Below are 17,522 nucleotides of genomic sequence, written 5' to 3'. Positions count from 1 at the left end.
CCCCCCCATATTATTGCACCGCCCCTTATCAGCTGTTAGCCAGATTTGGACCAATCATCGATCGAGAAACGGACACACCTCCGCAGTCTAAGCTAAATTCATACCATTTCCACAGCATCAGTGCAGTGAGCGACAAGCGATTGATATTTGACCAACGAAGTAACGTGACACGTTTTTAACAATTCAATGAAAAGCGCTCATTGGCTAGCAATCAATCGATTGTCGCTTTATATAGCCCTGTTCAATGTAGTGTAAATCTAGCCCAATACTTCCGGTTGTAACCTGTCACCATAGAAAGTAGCTGAAATGTGAAAGGAATGCTGTGGAAACTTCAATTTTCTCAGGCAGTTGTCCAGTTATTTTGGAGAAAACCGCTTGTGTGCAAAACGCATGTACGTGACATCAATACTATAAAATGCCAGTGTTTGTAATACTTCATGTATAACGTAGAAATTACATTAAACTTTAAGCTTACCGTACTTCATTTAATTTTTAAGGCAGCTCTACAATGATAAATGCATGCCAGCCCATATCATAATGTGTCAAGTCATTCATTCATTCATCTTTATTTCATTCAAATATAAAATATAACAGCACCACAATTAAACACATACATTGAATTAGGAGGTTCTCAGAAGGCTGGATGGCCTGTATTAAGAACCCCCTGTCCTAACAAAAAAAAGGAAAATTTGCATATGGTCATGCGTCTTATGGTGGGACCCCAAAATACCTGGTGACGTTACATTTTTCTCTCCGCTTTCTGATTTAACTTGTTGTCACAGGGCTATTCTTGGTCCAATTGCATTTGGGCTCATTATACAGCCTGATTATTCTAATTTTCAAATATGTTTCTCAATTTGGAATGCCAATTTGTTTAATTAGTATACCAAAATGTTAACGAAGATAAACCTGGTGGATAAGCGGTGGAGGAGTATGTGCATTCTCTATGGGAGACATGGCATCTTTTGATTTTTAAATTATATCATTGCCAAATTGTGTGCTATACTTGCAAATCATACCTCAAATGAAAGCTTGATCATTCATTATTCTTATTCAGCTATTAATTTGATCTAAATCGTGTTTACAAGTATTCACTGAGAACCGCAAGTCACAAGAACCTCAATCTTTCCTATTCACTTACACACAAATGTCAAGACTTTCAGTCACAACATGCGTTTTGGCTTTCAATTGTTGTATCTTGAGAATTATACACCCTAAGATAGGAAATGTATACATTTTTGGAAAGCTTTTTACCCCAGGAATCCAAATATGCAGTTAAAATAAATGTAGGATACACTCTAAAGAAAATATTAAAAAAAATGTAATCAACATTTTGTGTGTGAAGTTCGTATATTTCCACACCCTGTATCACCACTTTGGTCATTCATAACATAGCAAAAGTATAAATTTTATTCAAGCTCAGTGTTGCCTGCCACAAAATTAGATTACATTTGAGGTATTCCATATCAGTAGCAAATGCAATAAATTATGAATTTACTAGTAAAATTAATTTTTTTCATGATATCACCCTATATATTTTCTTACGCACCCTGATGTATACCAACTTCATTTTTGCATAGTTGGATTCCTTGGAACATAAGCCTTCCAAAAATGTATAGTTTTGTTGGTGTGAGATGTATAGTTTTAGACATGTATCAATTTAAGTGAAAAGGAGGACAAATGATCAAAATCAGTGCTTGTAACGCAAAATGTGCCCCACCATATGACACATGACCATATATTTAAGTGTTTCCTTTGTTCAGCTTCCCCCCCAGCCTGCCAAAAATTGCTTCATAATTATTGCACAGACCATGGGCAGTAAAAAACAGAAAATGCGGGTTACACCTTTGCCATTCTTGTGTTGCGAGCAACAAGTCTTTCTATTCGTGCGAGTGTCCTTGGTCATGAAAGGATTCAAAAGTCATATAATCTCTGCCTCAAAATTATAAGAAGAGCTCAGTCTTCAAATGATACCGGTAGTGATAATTATAAACAACCAATAGATAAATGACTTCAGGGGAGATCCAGGAGAGTTGAGCCACAAGGAGAGTTGACCTCCCCCCCCCCCAGGAAAAGTCGCCTATCACTGTGTAACATATATTAGCTTTCATTTTAGTTGAACCAGGTACATTGTATATGGATAGCAGCTAGCTCCACAGATAAAGTGGACAAAAAAAAGCTAAATTAATTGTGTTGAAAAGTGACTTTTTGAGTTCCAGGAATTTTTCCCCTTTTGCTCTGGCAAAATTGTTTCCTCATTCCCCGAAAGATAATTATTGTACAGCCCATCTTACTATAAATAGGGGAATGTTGTGGGGGTGCGTGCGTGAGGGTATGAAAGTTAAAGGCTCTGTCAGTTTCGATCCAAATGTCGGCAAATTCATACGGAACATCGAGGCATATATTGAGACGGTAATGCAAAAATTTGGTTGAAAACGGTCCAGAATTGGCTGCAAAAACACTGAAAATAGGGAAAAACAGTGTTTTTGTTATGAAAATCGGTAGCCAGCCTCGCATCACTGCAGCTGGCCGGCAACGCGTCGGCGCCAAGTCATGTAATCGCCTACGCCAAAGCTCGCGTGGCGAACGGCGCAGAGCCACGCGACTTGCCAGCCAGAGACCAGTGGACATGATAATACTGGAAAGAAGGAAAAATAAAGGACAGAAAGGTACATGGACGGGTCAAGGGATTATGATAACGGGTGAACACGACAAAAAGGTACTAAATGAAAATGGGCACAAAAGAAAGAAGGGAAGAAAGAAACTAATCACGAAATGTAAGGAAAAAAGCTAAAATAACAGAATTAAATAAATAAGATGGAAACCGTTAAACGGAAATCACAAGCATCAAAATGTACCTTTTCAATGATTCTACCTGTTCAGTAATTCTTCCTGTTGTAGTGAACGCTCCAATTTACTCATCTAGCGGGGACCCGCGCGAAGCGCGGGTATCCCACTAGTAAATAATAAAGTACAGTCAATTCACCTACTGGCAAAGTCCTTCATCATCTCTTTTACAATGAACCCCAGTCGTATTTTCTGATCTTCTAATTTGGTGGGGACATGCTTTACGCACCGCATAATTTACTTATCTACCGTAATTTTATTCTTAAAGATTTCTACTTGTGGCCGTGGCATAATGACATCATCAAATGTAGATGACTGGCAATCTAGATACAATGTAGCCAAGCAGAAGATAGATAGCAGTGCTGCAGAATTACACCACCTTAGCCAAGCTATATGGGCCAAGCCAGAGTTGAACTATAATGAGCATTTTGCTCATAAGGTAAGTTTTTTTTCCAAATCCTTTCTAGGTTGTCCAAAAGTGGCAAATGAAAGACATTTAGGCAGCATTTAGTCGTGGCTAGTGACGTAGCGATAAAGTTGCATTCAAATTGATTGGATGTGTAGTCTCATAAACTAGAACTCTTAGGGAGTGCTAATTAGGCCTAAAAAAATTGTTTGATTGGCGTAACCCGACCGAATCCTAAAAAATAGGCCCGACCCTAGACTTTTTTCTTATTTTTTGCAAAAAATGAATAAAAAAAATTTAAAAAAGATTAAAATTAAAAAAAAATAAAAAATTCGCGATTTTCAGCTTAAAATGCGTGTAAAAAAAAATAAATAAAAAATAAAATTGCCCACCGACCTACCCTAATTTTTTTTCAATGTTACGCCAATCAAACAATTTTTTTTAGGCCTGAGGTAAAATATTGTCTTGTTTTCATTTTGTTTTCAGAGTTTGTAAAACAAAGTTAGAAAATGTGTATTACTTAAAGGGCATTTCGTGATCCACAGCCTCATCCCCCCTGTTTCTCAAAAAAGATTTTTATACCATTGGAAAGTTCTGGCTACATAATGTTTATATACAAAAAAATTCTTGCAAATTAATTTGTTTAGCAACAATATCATCAAATTTGAATTACGTTCTGGTGTACCAGAATGAAATTACAACAGTGGCCTATGGAACAGTGTATTACACATAATCATGCATTAACATGCAAACGCAAAATCGGAACCAACTGAAATTTTGGGAGTAAGCTTTTTTGTAGATATTTACTGAAAATATCATAAAAAGAGGATGCTATGATCATGAAACACTCCTTGATGTTTAATTAACATGCAAAATTCCTATTCTGTTATTTTGATTTCAGACACTGACAGACTTTTTAGAAAAAGAAGGCTTCAAAGTAGAACGCAACTTTGTGGTAGACACCGCCTTCAGGGCCACCTATGGATCTGATGATGGACTCAATGTATGTGTGATATCTGAGTATGATGCATTGCCTGATATAGGCCATGCATGTGGACACAATCTGATTGCAGAGTCTGGCATAGCTGCTGGGATAGCTGTGAAAGCTGCCTTGGAGCTCAATGGAGGAAAGGATGGAAAGGTAATCAATTTGGTTGATCATCATACAGACACTTCTATACACATTACAACTCTAGGGTAGAGTACTAGGATGGGTGAAAAAAGGGACTGTTTTGAAATAATTTGGTCACAACGCATGAGTGCCCCCTCCACCCCAAGTGGCCCCTACATTTGGCATTTATCTAAGGTTGCTAGATGGTTGGTAGGTGACTTTATTAATGTCACAATCAATTAAGTATGGGGTAATATTTAAAAAACTGCCAATTACTGAATACTGATATTGTGATCAATGCCATCCAGGTGCTCTACAAGGACTCCAATAGTGCCGTTATGGTAGATGGAAGTATCTCAGAGCCTTTCCAAGTAACAACTGGAGTGCTTCAGGGTGATGTGTTGGCACCATTCCTGTTCATTATCCTGGTAGACTACCTCCTGAAGAAATCAACTTCTGGAATTGATGTTGGAATTGTTACCTACCCACGTCGGTCAAGCTAGGATGCTGAATGACCTGGATTTTGCTGATGATATTGCCCTGTTGGAATCTTCTATAGCCCGGGCCCAGTCACAGCTTACTAGGACTGCAACAGCAGCAGCGGATCTAGGCCTTGTCATCAGCGCTCCTAAGACAGAATATATGACTGCAAACTGTAACACCCAGCCAGCACTTGAAGTCTATGGTAGTACCATCAACCATGTCACAGACTTCAAGTACTTGAGTTCCAAAATGGGCTCTAGTGTTGGAGACCTAAAAAGACGAAAAGCACTAGCCTGGGCCACTTTCTGGAAACTGGAACGCCTTTGGAGAAGCTCATCCCTGCCAATCGGAACAAAAATTAAGCTGTTTGAGACAACTTGTGTCACTATCCTTCTGTACGGGTGCGAGTCATGGGTAATCACCAAGGACATGGAAAACAAGATCAATGCCTTTGCAACATCTTGCTACAGAGTCATGTTAAACATGTCAAGCGTGTGGATCGGATCCCAAATGAAACCATCTACAATCTGACCAACACCACTCCACTGGTTGCCAGAGTCAAGATTCATCAACTCAAATTTCTCGGCCATATACTGCGTCTTGAAGATGACGAGCCTGTGAAAGAATATGCCCTTTATATTCCACCACATGGGAAGAGGAAACCGGGACGACATGGGACACTGTACTTACAGTATGTACAGCACCTCCTGGGAGATACTGAAGGGATGCTGCAGCCAAACAAAATTGTTTCGCTTGCCCAAGATCGCAACAGTTGGAGAAAGCTTGTAGGCGCCTGCTCCGCAGCCGACTGATGATGACTGATATTCCAAAGATGTAGTTGCCATTCCAGTCATTATATGAATCATCAGTTTATCTTCTGTTAAGCTGCAGTGATAAATTTCAAGTGTGCATTTGTTGGAGTTATTGCTTGATTCAGGCATTTTGTTTTCCACATAGGTGACAGTAATGGGCACCCCAGCAGAGGAAGGAGGGGCCGGTAAAGTGAAGTTGATTAAAGCCAAGGCATTTGATCGTATCCATGTTGCTATGATGGTACACCCAAAACCATTCACTGTTTCTGCTCCAACACCACTCGCTTTACAAACGTAAGTAATGACCCTGGATGTATTAAAACTTTTATTGTATTAAAACTTAAAACTGACAATAATGGGCACCCCAGCAAAAGAAGGAGGGGCCGGGAAAGTGAAGCTCATTGAAGCCAAGGCATTTGATGGTATCCATGTTGCTATGATGGTACACCCAAAACCATTCACTGTTTCTGCTCCAACACCGCTAGTTTTAGGAAGGTACGTAAGTCTAGGGGGAAGTTACTAAGTACAAAGACCATTCAGGGATGTGCTGTAAACATGGGTATCATTTTCTGATGACCCCTTTTTCTAGGCCCATTTTGATATATGTCTTTTTTTTTCAAAATTTCTCAATTTTTGCACAAAATAGCCCAATTTTGCTCTACTGTAGCCATAATTTACCCAATCTTTGTGAGGAACTTTGACAATTTGTATTAAATTTGGCCAAATAGCAATGGCATCATAACTTGTTATTATGTTATGTTATGTTAATCCAAAGTTGATCAAGGGGGACACATGATGAGTGATGAAATGTGACTGCGAAGTGCATCCCTTGTGGTTGCGGAATGCAGGGGGGAGTTTTAGGGGGGATGTGCCCCACTTAGTCAACAACATGAGTATCAAAATGAAGCCATTTGGTGATCAGTTTTACACTATTATTGTGTAAAATGTTAGTCAGGAAAACCTTGGAAAAGTTTCGATCCGAAGGCCCAGTTAAAGCAGTTCGCAGTTCATTTCTGCCCCTGGTCGCAGGTTGGTCTAGTACACCGGGGGGATATTCCGATAAATAGGTCAACATCTAATTTAAGGTTATTAGCTATTTTAAACTGTTGTGATTTGGTAGCTCACAACATCTTACGAATGGTATTGAGCTTTAGCCAAAACTGCATTGCTCAATTCATAGCGAGCGTATAGAAGAATTAAAATATCACAGATATACTTTTATAGGTGATGCGGTTCTTGAGTTACGTTGTATAGAGGGCTGAAACAACAACACTTTTGTAAAACGTACATAACTCATTTAACAACAATAAATTAAGTAAGTTTGCAAAGTATACGATTTGTAGAATGAACTTTTGCAAAACATCAAGGTGTTATTTTTCAATAATATATTGATCTAGATAATGAAAATCGATTTTTAGGTTGCTTCCGACCAACAATACCTCGTCTACCCTTAATCTAATTTTAATATTCAATGGCATATAACTTGAAGGAACAAAGTTGGCACTAAAATTGTGAAATATGGTACAAATTGGAACAAATTCACACAAAGCCTGAGACAATAATATGCAATTTTTGAAGCTAACTTGTGATTCTTCAGGTTTATAATTTGTTCAAAAAATGCATTTAAGGTCAACATTAGAGTGATTCACCCCTTGTAAGGGCATGTATTCCACTCCTCCAAGATCTGATCTATAATAGTACATGTAAATATTCATATATATCTCACACACTGGTATCAAAGCAAAATTGCCGCACACAGTGTTCAAAGTAAAACAAAGGTTTTAACAAATTGTGGCATAGGCTTATACGATGGGAGTTCATAACAATTAGTAAGCTTTTAGTGGGTTCGCCATTATACAAGTTTGATAGTCTAAACTTGTCTGACGGTGAACCTGCTAAAAAGTTACTAACATTAACCATATTCCGAACATTAAAACCAGGCCCAATCGCAGGTATTGTCAAGGCAGTGGCAGTTAACCATCACTGTTGTAGCCACCCCTTACACAATGTTTCTATATATATAATCTGTTCACAGGATGGCCATCACTTACACTGGTAAACCAGCTCATGCAGCAGCATATCCATGGGAAGGCTTGAATGCATTGGATGCAGCCGTCATGTGTTATAATGCCATTTCTGTTCTAAGACAGCAGATGAAACCAAGATGGAGAGTTCATGGTAGGTCATGTGTCATCTGATTTCTTATTCAGCCTGGTTAAATCATTCAATTTCAGACATTGCTCTCCCATGATACCCATAGGATGTATAGACAGCCAGATGTGTTACCCTGATCAGAACTGGCTGCGAGATTGTTGTCATTCACTGCACCTGCCCCACAATTTAAAGTTATTTTTTTATTTCTGCTGTGGTCGAGGTATGCGCAGGTGATCGGCACTCGCGTAGAAGTGATGAGGTCTACATGTATACTCCCCTAATACTCGCTGACGACCAATGGGTAAACCAACTGTCTTGTTGTCAAGAATGTTGATCAGCCAGTCAGCACGACTGTTTATCACCTGTTAGTTTACGCGATACACACAGCTCTGACCATGGCAGAAGTAACAAAAAATTATAGACTATGCGAGGCTGTTCACAAATATACATGCTGGAATATTGAATTTGTGTAGACAGTGCACAGGTTCCAGGTTACTGTTCCGAACCCGGGCTACTTTTTGTACATAACCATGCATACAGCCCATAGTATTGCCCTCTATAAATAACAATACCCGTACTTTACGGAATAAAGCGTAGTATGAACACGTTCGTCAATAACGTCAGATTGAGCATGTTATGAATTTGTGACACTATTTAGAATGCAAGCCTAACTGTTTAATAAGTCTTCCAATTATATTATTATGTCATTTAAAAATGCTGTTGCCCACCAGGCATATCAGTCTATATTTTGATTGCCCATCATCAAATTTTGGTAGTCCCGGGCCACAGGGCAGGTGATTCTGAAAGTAGTAGGGGTCCAATATTTTGAAGAGTTTAGATGTGCAAAACGCAATATTCGCCATTTTCAAACATTTTGCATTAAGGTCACCAACATCTGGCCTATAATGCAAGATAATTGATACCCTAATTTACAATATCCAGTGTATATTTTTTGCAGCTCTTATATTAAGTTCTTTTTTGTTTTGTTTTTATAAAGTGCTAGAGTGAACAATTATATATAGCCCATGAGGAGCGATACAGGTCAAGAACTTATATGACATGGTCTCAGATTTGAAGCTGGTTTCACTGCCAAAGTGTGTAAAAATTCACTCCAGAGTGAAAATAGCTATGTTTAATTTCTAAGGTGTCTTTTCTAGGGTAAAATTGTTTGTAGAACATGATTTTTTTTGTCAAAACGCGTGCATCGTACATCGTTTTGCTACAAAATGTTGATTTGTGGCCGATTTTGCCCGAAAAATGCACTTTTGGGTGACAAAAATTTTCACATGTCAACTTTGTATACTCATAGAGTCTACAATATACATAGATATGGCCCTTTAAAATGTTAACATATCAGCTGAGGGTACTATTTGATGGATTCAGGTATTTGTTTTGTGATTGACTTAATCATTTGCGTGCAGAATCATTCAAATATGACATGCCTCGTGACAATTGACATGCCAAAATAAGCTGTTTTCGGCAAAAAAATTTATTTGAAAAATCATAACTCTTGATAGGAAGGTGTTACAGTGATAGTTGACCTACCAGTCTATGCAGTATTGAATGGGCTTTCATTTGATACCTAACTTTGTTCATTTTAACTAAGGGAAAAACTTGCAAAATGTAAAAATGTTTCCCCTACCCCTTAAAATTTTGATGTGTGTAAAAATTCCCGCCATTTATAAAAATCGGGATTACAAGAAAACTACAAGAGCTATAGGCTTGAAAAACTAATCAGTTATGCACAGTATAAGTTCCTACTTGGGTATAACTTTAATATCTCCATTCCTTCTCAATTTGCTTTTCTAATTTTTTTAACAATTTGTGACATCTGTGAATTACGTAAAATTTGGCATTTTGAAAAATCGCAAAAAAAAAAATATGAGGGCGACATGTTTAAAAAACTAATCAGTTATTCCCATGATACAGTACTACAGGGATATAGTACCAAACTTGTGCTAAAATGCATATTTTTTTAGTTCTAATTTTTTTAACAAATTGACTCGCCACCCCATTTTTGAGCAAGATCGGGAACAATTAGTACCTGTAATATTGCGCAATCATGTGACCTATATTCAATGTGTGTGCACCAATCAGATGTCAGACTTGCACTACAACATGATGTGAGCATTGCAGAGCCTTTATAAGTGTGCCAATAGAGTTCAAATATGTTGTGATGATGTTGTCACTTATGGATCTCATATTTGTATTTTCGTCAAAAGCATATGCCTCTACTGTAATGCTCATATCAGGAAAAGAATGACAGATTTTGCATTTCTGACTTCAGAAAAACTAATCAGTTATTCCCATGATACAGTACTACAGGGATATAGTATCAAACTTGTGCTAAAATGCATATTTTTAAGTTCTAATTTTTTTATCAAATTGACTCGCCACCCCATTTTTGAGCAAAATCGGGAACAATTAGTACCTGTAATATTGCGCAATCATGTGACCTATATTCAATGTGTGTGCACCAATCAGATGTCAGACTTGCACTACAACATGATGTGAGCCTTGCAGAGCCTTTATAAGTATGCCAATAGAGTTCAAATATGTTGTGATGATGTTGTCACTTGTGGATCTCATATTTTTATTTCCGTCAAAAGCATATGCCTCTACTGTAATGCTCATATCAGCAAAACAATGACAGATTGTGCATTTCTGACTTCAGAAATGCATTCTGCACAAAATTTCAGTCTAGACAACATATTTAAAACAATATTTTTTGAAACTTTATATTTTGCCATTTTTGGCAGTCAAACCTGCTTCAAATCTGAAACCGTGTCATATAGGACTTGTAAAACAGGTTTTTGGGTTTCTTTTATCATCGCCTAATATAAAAATTGTTCTTTTTATTACAGGGGTCATTAGTAATGGTGGCCAAGATCCTGCTATAATTCCTGAGGTTACAGAACTGCAGTATTATCTGAGAGCACCAAACAAGTTAGAGTTAGAGGAATTAAAAACCAAAGTTGAAGATTGCATAAAGGGTGCAGCAACTATATCTGGATGCAAGGTCAGTGTACTAGGGCTAGAGGAGGGTCTCCCCGTCAGTCTGAAACACCGTCAGTCTGAACCACCGCTAGTCCGAACCGCCGCTAGTCCAAATTTTAGGGTTAGGGTAGGGGTTAGGTTTAGGGTTAGGTTCAGGGTAAGGTTTAGGGTTAGGTTTAGGGTTAGCGTTAGGTAAGCTTAAAATTCGAACTAGTGGTGGTTTGGACTGACGGGGTTTCGGACTGACAGGGTTTACCTGGCTAGAGCCGGAGCTAGAGCGAGGAGTAAAAGTGATGCTGTTGGAGATACTCATGCTCAAGTCAAACAGGGTCCATCTCCCTTTACAAAACAATTTATTACTGAAAATGTAAACCCCATATTGTAACAAACTGTAGGTCGTCAATTGAAAGGACATATGGGTAATGCAGAACAAAAATGTTAATGTGTTTCCAGTAACCAAGGACCAGTTGGTTGATCGGCTAACTGGTTTTTTTTTAAATATATTTTGAATTTCGGCCACATGGTGTTGAATATATGACTCGCTCGGTCAGAAAAACTTTCATTTTTTATTAAACATTTTTACATTGGACAACCACTATTCCCATGAATTGTAATGACTGAAAGCACTCAAAAATATTTTGGGTCTGCATGTATGAGAAGGTGCGACCAGAAACGCACAGATATTTTTGTCCAGCCTAAGAATAATTGTGATAGTATTATCAATGGCAGATCCAGAGGTGTTGTTGGCATTGCTGCTGCTGCTTTGTTGTTGTTGTTGTTGTTGTTGTTGTTGTTGTTGTTGTTGTTGTTGTTGTGTTGTATGTGTATGGCTCTTGCAGGGCCCCCAGGAAGGTCAGTGTTTCAATGATGGGATTACCAAATATTCTTATCAAAATTGAAGGTAAAAAAATCCTTAAAAAACTGCATTCTGCATTAGGTTTTCAAATTTTGAGGAGCTTTAAGACTAACTATTAAATTAAAATGGCCTTATTCCATAAACATAATAGATAAGCAATAGCTGTACCATTTTGTCATGGTAAGGCAGTATTAACTGTGTGTGTTTGAATTTTCTGACATTTTGTTCTTCCTGTTTTGTTTTACAGGCAAATTATGAATACAAAATTGATTACTTGGATCTAAAACCCAACAGCAAACTAGTCGAGGTATATGAGAAAAATGGTGAGCTAGTTGGCATCAAATTCTCACAGGATGAGAGATTGAAGACGCTGATGGGCTCAACTGATATGGGCAATGTATCCTATGAAGTCCCTAGTATACATCCATTATATGATATCAATACAGTTCATCCAAATCATACTAGGGAATTTACTGAAGCATCAGGTAAGATATAATCACGAAGACGTAAGGAAGCAGCGGGTTAACGAGATAATCCTGTTGGTAATTAATCCTGTTGCATGTACTCATTGGAGAATAATCAATAGGAATTTTTGTTTTTACTATCCTCTACCATGTGCTAGACAACAGGCAGGTCCAATATTTTGAGTAGTGGATGTCGGCACAGCTGGCATCCACTGTGATAAAAAGAGAATGGTAAAAACAAAAATTTATATCGTTTATTCTCATTCTTAGTCAGTTAATTATTATTTTGATAACTAGTTTTATTTAGGAAAAAATAAATTACGGTCATAAAACACAAAACTCTAAAAGGAGGTGAAGGGTGACCTTATAACAATCTGGGTGCTTAGCACCCTTAACAGGAGGAGGCAACTTAAGTTATAGGCCACCCCGGGAGGCCATCTCCTGCCAAACCTGTGAGATGATGGAGCCCCAGGTAATGCAAAGAGACCATGGGCATATTAACCAATAACACCACAGATTTATAGAAAATTATTTTAAAAGTACATGCAAGAAGTTGAAAGTAAAATAACAGGGAGAGTCAGCATTGGGGTACTTCTGGTTCCTGCACATGAGAGAACACAAATGCTGCAATCTTACTTTATTAACCCTAACACTGCCCAATCTAACAGAGTCTTATAGTACAAGGAAAACCACTGTGCATGCATACATCCCATGTCTTGTCATAACACAATAATCACCCCCATATATACACGGAATCACTGGCTGGGCCAGCGAAACCCCAGTGGCTATCGGTCGGTGATCCTCTGCTTGGCCTGCGAGGAGTCTAAAGTTTGAATCCCGAGGGTACCAAGTGACTTCTTTGTTCATCTTCTCTCCTTTTTCATTTCTTCTTTCCCTTCCGATAACAAAAAACCCTTGGGGGTTTGGGTCAAACTCAAGCCAAAGCCCCCTCACAACACCTGCAGGTTGCTGCGAGGCTAAGGGTACCCTCAATATTAATTCAATGTAGTCAATCCATGAAGGGTGTGCTTCACACCTGATGGTTTGTATTTAATTTTAACATACGTCAACATTTGCTATTAATGCATGCTGATATGAAATAAACCCAAACCACTGAAATTAATACAGCCATCTCTCTTCATTTTATGCTTACCAAATTACAGGGGCACCAGAAGCACAGAAACCTACACTAGATCAAGCTAAAGCCATGGCGCTAACGGCATTAGACATACTGAAACCAGGCAATGAACAACTAATACAAAGTATACAAGCTGAATTTGAAGAATCTGTTCTCAAGAGTTAGTCTTTGTGGAGTCATTTAGGGATTTGGAGTTCACAATCTGTAGTGTATTCATCTTTACATAAGTGTAGTTTTTATTTTTATGGTTTCAACAGTAATTTGGAGTTACAATCTGCATTCATCTTTTACATGCACATTGTTTATATGTAAAAGTAATTACCCCCCCCCCTTAAATAATAGCCATTCTTCAAAAACAGGCTATTGTATTATAAATCTGTAAAATGCGTTGGAAGCAGAATTTATTTCTGCACATTTTGATACCTCATTTGTAGCAATTGACTGAATATTGACATCACAGCGTACATTTAAATCAATGTAACCTAAGATTTGAAAGTTGCAGTAAATTCTATTGATTTTGTATTCAGTGTAATGGAAGGAAATCTGTGTAATGATATCTGAGTATTTTTATATTGTTGTAAGTGCAACTTTCAAGTCTGGACCTCACTACATTAAATGGACCGGTGTTTTATTGTTTTCTGGGCAATCGTATGAAAGGGGGGGAGGGGGAGTAATTACTTATTTTGAGATGTTTATGTGTACATAGAGATTAAATATTTTGACAGCTCTTTTATTCAGAAAGTGGTGAACACTAACTTCCAAGTTGATCTGGAATGAATCTAGGCATACAATGTACATGTACTAATTTCAGGCAAAACCTGATGGCATTATAAAATTCTAAGCACCCCTGATAAGTGAGTAATTCAAAGTCAGGGATTTTTTGTAAACTTTCCGCAGGGCATTATAGGATACTCCTATCAGCTGCAGTGATTTGCAACTTGAATGTTCTAAAATTAAGTTGACAAGTTATATTTTTATATCCAAATTTTGGGTATTGTTAATGCATGACAAGAAATCTGCTGAGTTTATTTACTCTTAACAGAAATGTTCAATCATTTTTATAATTAAAGCCATAATGTACAATTTGCATCAAAGTTTAATTTTGTTACTCTTTACTCAAAAAGCTGAAATAATATCAGCAATAACTGTCAGGAAAAGTTTCTGTCCAATTTAAGCCAAAATAACAAGGTAAAAGAACCCTGTGGCTATTTTGGCCGTTTAATGTGGAGTTATCTGGGAGACTTCATGATAGAACAATGCATTATGGCGTCAAAATTGCTCTATTGACCTGGCAAACAATGGACCTGGCTGATTCCATTTAGATATAAGATGGGTTGGGACATATCTATGTAAACATTGCAATTGTGCCAAAATTCAGGTTTGAAAAAATTCACCAATTAATGATTATTATAAGATTGTACATTATGGCTTTTAATTTGTGGGCACTTTTTTATTATACCTGGCTGTTATTTATCGGACTGTTCTGACATTCTGTGCAAGACATTCTTAGAACTGGCTCCGTTCCCTCTGACCGTGATGCCCCAATTGCGAACGCTTGCGCCGCAAAGCGGCGGCGTCTTGCGCGTCAGCGGTTTTTAAGTTGGATTGTCATCATGGAATGTTGTACTTTGAGCACGTAACCAATGCCAGACATTAAAACCTCCGTGTACATGTATTTCATTAGAGTCCGAAATTCTCTGTTTTGTAAATGTTAAATTTGGTGTTGTTTTCCATTTTCTAAAAATAACTATAAAAATTTACCCACTCTAGTGAAATCCTATTTTTTCATAATTAAAAACCCCTGAAAAAGGTCATGAAACTGCAAATATATGACCCCCAGAGGCAAGTATGATAAATTTGAAGTAAATTTCAGTGCAATATTAAATCGGTTTGTGCATTCTGTTAAATGTACATTGGAAAATAGACCCAAATAAGCTTAACTTTGGCCTGTTGTTGCAAAAGTCCATTTTCCGTTTTCTACTTGGAACTCCATGAAATTGCTCCGTTTTCTGTAAAATGGAGAACTTTGGGCTCTATATTCATTCATTCATATTTTATTTCCATAAAAATATTTCATATACATGTATAATTATTTCATATACATGCATTAAGACAACACTTTTTCAGTGAATTGATGGAGCATTGTCCCTTTCACAAAGACTGTTTAATGTATATCATGTACATTTAATATAAGTGCCTTGCTCCAATATTTTTATCTGCATATTTTATCATTTTGATCAAAGTTGGTGATGCCAATTACTGGCCTGATTACCTGGTCTGTTACTTATAACTTATATAACTGAAATATAAACATGATTTTGGGTCAGATTTTATTTAAGTGTTGTGTTCTGCTGTGTAATATGCTTACAGCTCTTTGTGCTCTCAAAGAAGGGTACTTCTTTCTCTTGTTTGAGAACGCTTTGTAAAAAATCAATAGGGCATCCAATGGAGCTATCTGTAACTTTTGCATCTTTCTTGAGATTTTGGATCACAGTGTCTTTATTTTTTGACCAATTTCAACCAATACTATTAGTTGCACCCTGTTGGTTCACGAAATACGGCGAAATTTCTACGGTCTGGTGCCGTATTCCATGAAGCCGGAGGCTGAATGGAATACGGCACCAGACCGTAGATATTGTTCCGTATTTCGTGAGAATAAACAGGCGGTAACTATTTTATCCTTTAGTGAACATTTTATCCTTTAGTTCCTCCTTCAACTACCTTGGCAGTCTAATCACAGAAGATGCCAGATGTATTAAGGAGATTAAGAGAAGGATTGCACTGGCTAAGTCTGCGTTCTCAAAATTAGACAAGATCCTAAAAAACAGTGCCCTCAGTATAGAGACCAGAATTTGGGTACTCAACTGCTATGTCGTCCCTGTATTAATGTATGGAAGTGAAGCATGGTCAATAACAACAGACATTAAAAGAAGATTGGAGAGCTGCGAGATGTGGTTCCTTAGAAGAATGATGAAGATCCTGTGGACTGATAAAGTGTCTAATGACGATGTCCTAAGTAGAGCAAATGTGAACAGGAAGCTGTTACATGTACTTGAAATCAGAGTTAAGCAGCTCAAATTCCTTGGTCATATCCTCAGAAAGGATGGTTTCGAGAACCTAGTATTGACAGGGAGAATAGAAGGAACAAGGAGCAGAGACAGGAAGAGAGTGATGTGGTTATCAAATCTGAAAGACTGGCTAAAAGAAAGGGGAGCTGAACATAAAGCGACAGAGCTTCTGGAGATGGCTTATAACAGAGAATTGTGGCACGACATGATCGCCAACGTCTTAGGATATGGCACCTAGAGAGAGAGAGAGTGAACTTGAATATATTATATCTTCCGACTTGTTCGTAAACTTTGTTGAAGGAATTTAGTTAAATAATCTTACTGAAAAGTAGGACAGTTTCTTCTTTGCTATTTAACAGTGCAGCCATGCCGGGCGTAAAGTATGCGCGGGTCTTAGGATACCACAAGAATTATGTTACGTATACGTTATGACTACGCAGGTAATACGGAAAATATTACCTGCCTGTATATTAATTAGGAGTACGCACTACGCAGGTATTACAGATTTTTATCTAAGTGGTGTTTGACCAATGAGATTACAGAATTCTTATCAACTATAAGGATAAAGTCTTAAATCCAAGCTACTACATGTAGATGCAGCTATTGGCTGCTTGTTTAAAATTATGAGATATTTGGTTTTTTTTTAGATGTATACAGGGATGAAAATAACAGGTATTCCTTTGCTGTCTGTATATATGAAATTCATTGATTCCCCCAACTGAAACCATTCATGGAAATTGAGTATACTTTGCATATTGTGATCAAAATCACAATTTGCAAAGTATACTCGATTTCCTTGAACAGTTTCAGTTGGGGAAATCGAGTATACTTTGCATATTGTGATCAAAATCATGAATTAAATTAAATATCTGCTGCAATGAGATTTTTGTATTATTTTTATTAGCCAACATCAAATGTACAGGTGTAAACAATAATATTTGTGACAGTTGTATTTCACAAATCGGTCTTTTTTTATTGTAAGCTATTGTAAAAATTTGCGTACCATTGTTTGCATACTTAAATGTGACACGATCTGGTCCATGGGGGCCAAAGGAGGCATTTTTGACAATTGAGTTTCTGTAATTATTACATTATAGACAATAGGCTATCATTTACTGAAAACACCAAAGTTCTAGCATACTTGATTATAAAGTTGTGAAGTTTTTAGATGTCTAATTTCTTATGT

The 17,522-nt window shown here is 37.4% G+C and overlaps 1 protein-coding gene across 1 annotated transcript; it reads left to right on the top strand.

Moving 5' to 3' along the window:
- The first annotated feature begins 242 nt into the window (after window positions 1-242).
- LOC140164377 (xaa-Arg dipeptidase-like) lies at window positions 243-15,398 on the top strand. Its single transcript, XM_072187654.1, has 8 exons — window positions 243-392; window positions 3,116-3,286; window positions 4,155-4,394; window positions 5,805-5,953; window positions 7,695-7,837; window positions 10,678-10,832; window positions 11,914-12,151; window positions 13,294-15,398. The coding sequence occupies exons 1-8, from the start codon at window positions 318-320 to the stop codon at window positions 13,431-13,433; spliced, it is 1,311 nt and encodes a 436-aa protein (XP_072043755.1). The 5' UTR covers window positions 243-317; the 3' UTR covers window positions 13,434-15,398.
- Window positions 15,399-17,522: the final 2,124 nt, after the last annotated feature.

The sequence above is a fragment of the Amphiura filiformis genome, chromosome 11, assembly GCF_039555335.1.
Source record: "Amphiura filiformis chromosome 11, Afil_fr2py, whole genome shotgun sequence".
Taxonomy (NCBI): domain Eukaryota; kingdom Metazoa; phylum Echinodermata; class Ophiuroidea; order Amphilepidida; family Amphiuridae; genus Amphiura; species Amphiura filiformis.
The sequence above is the reverse complement of the archived record's forward strand: the minus strand, read 5'-3'. Positions and strand labels throughout refer to the sequence as shown.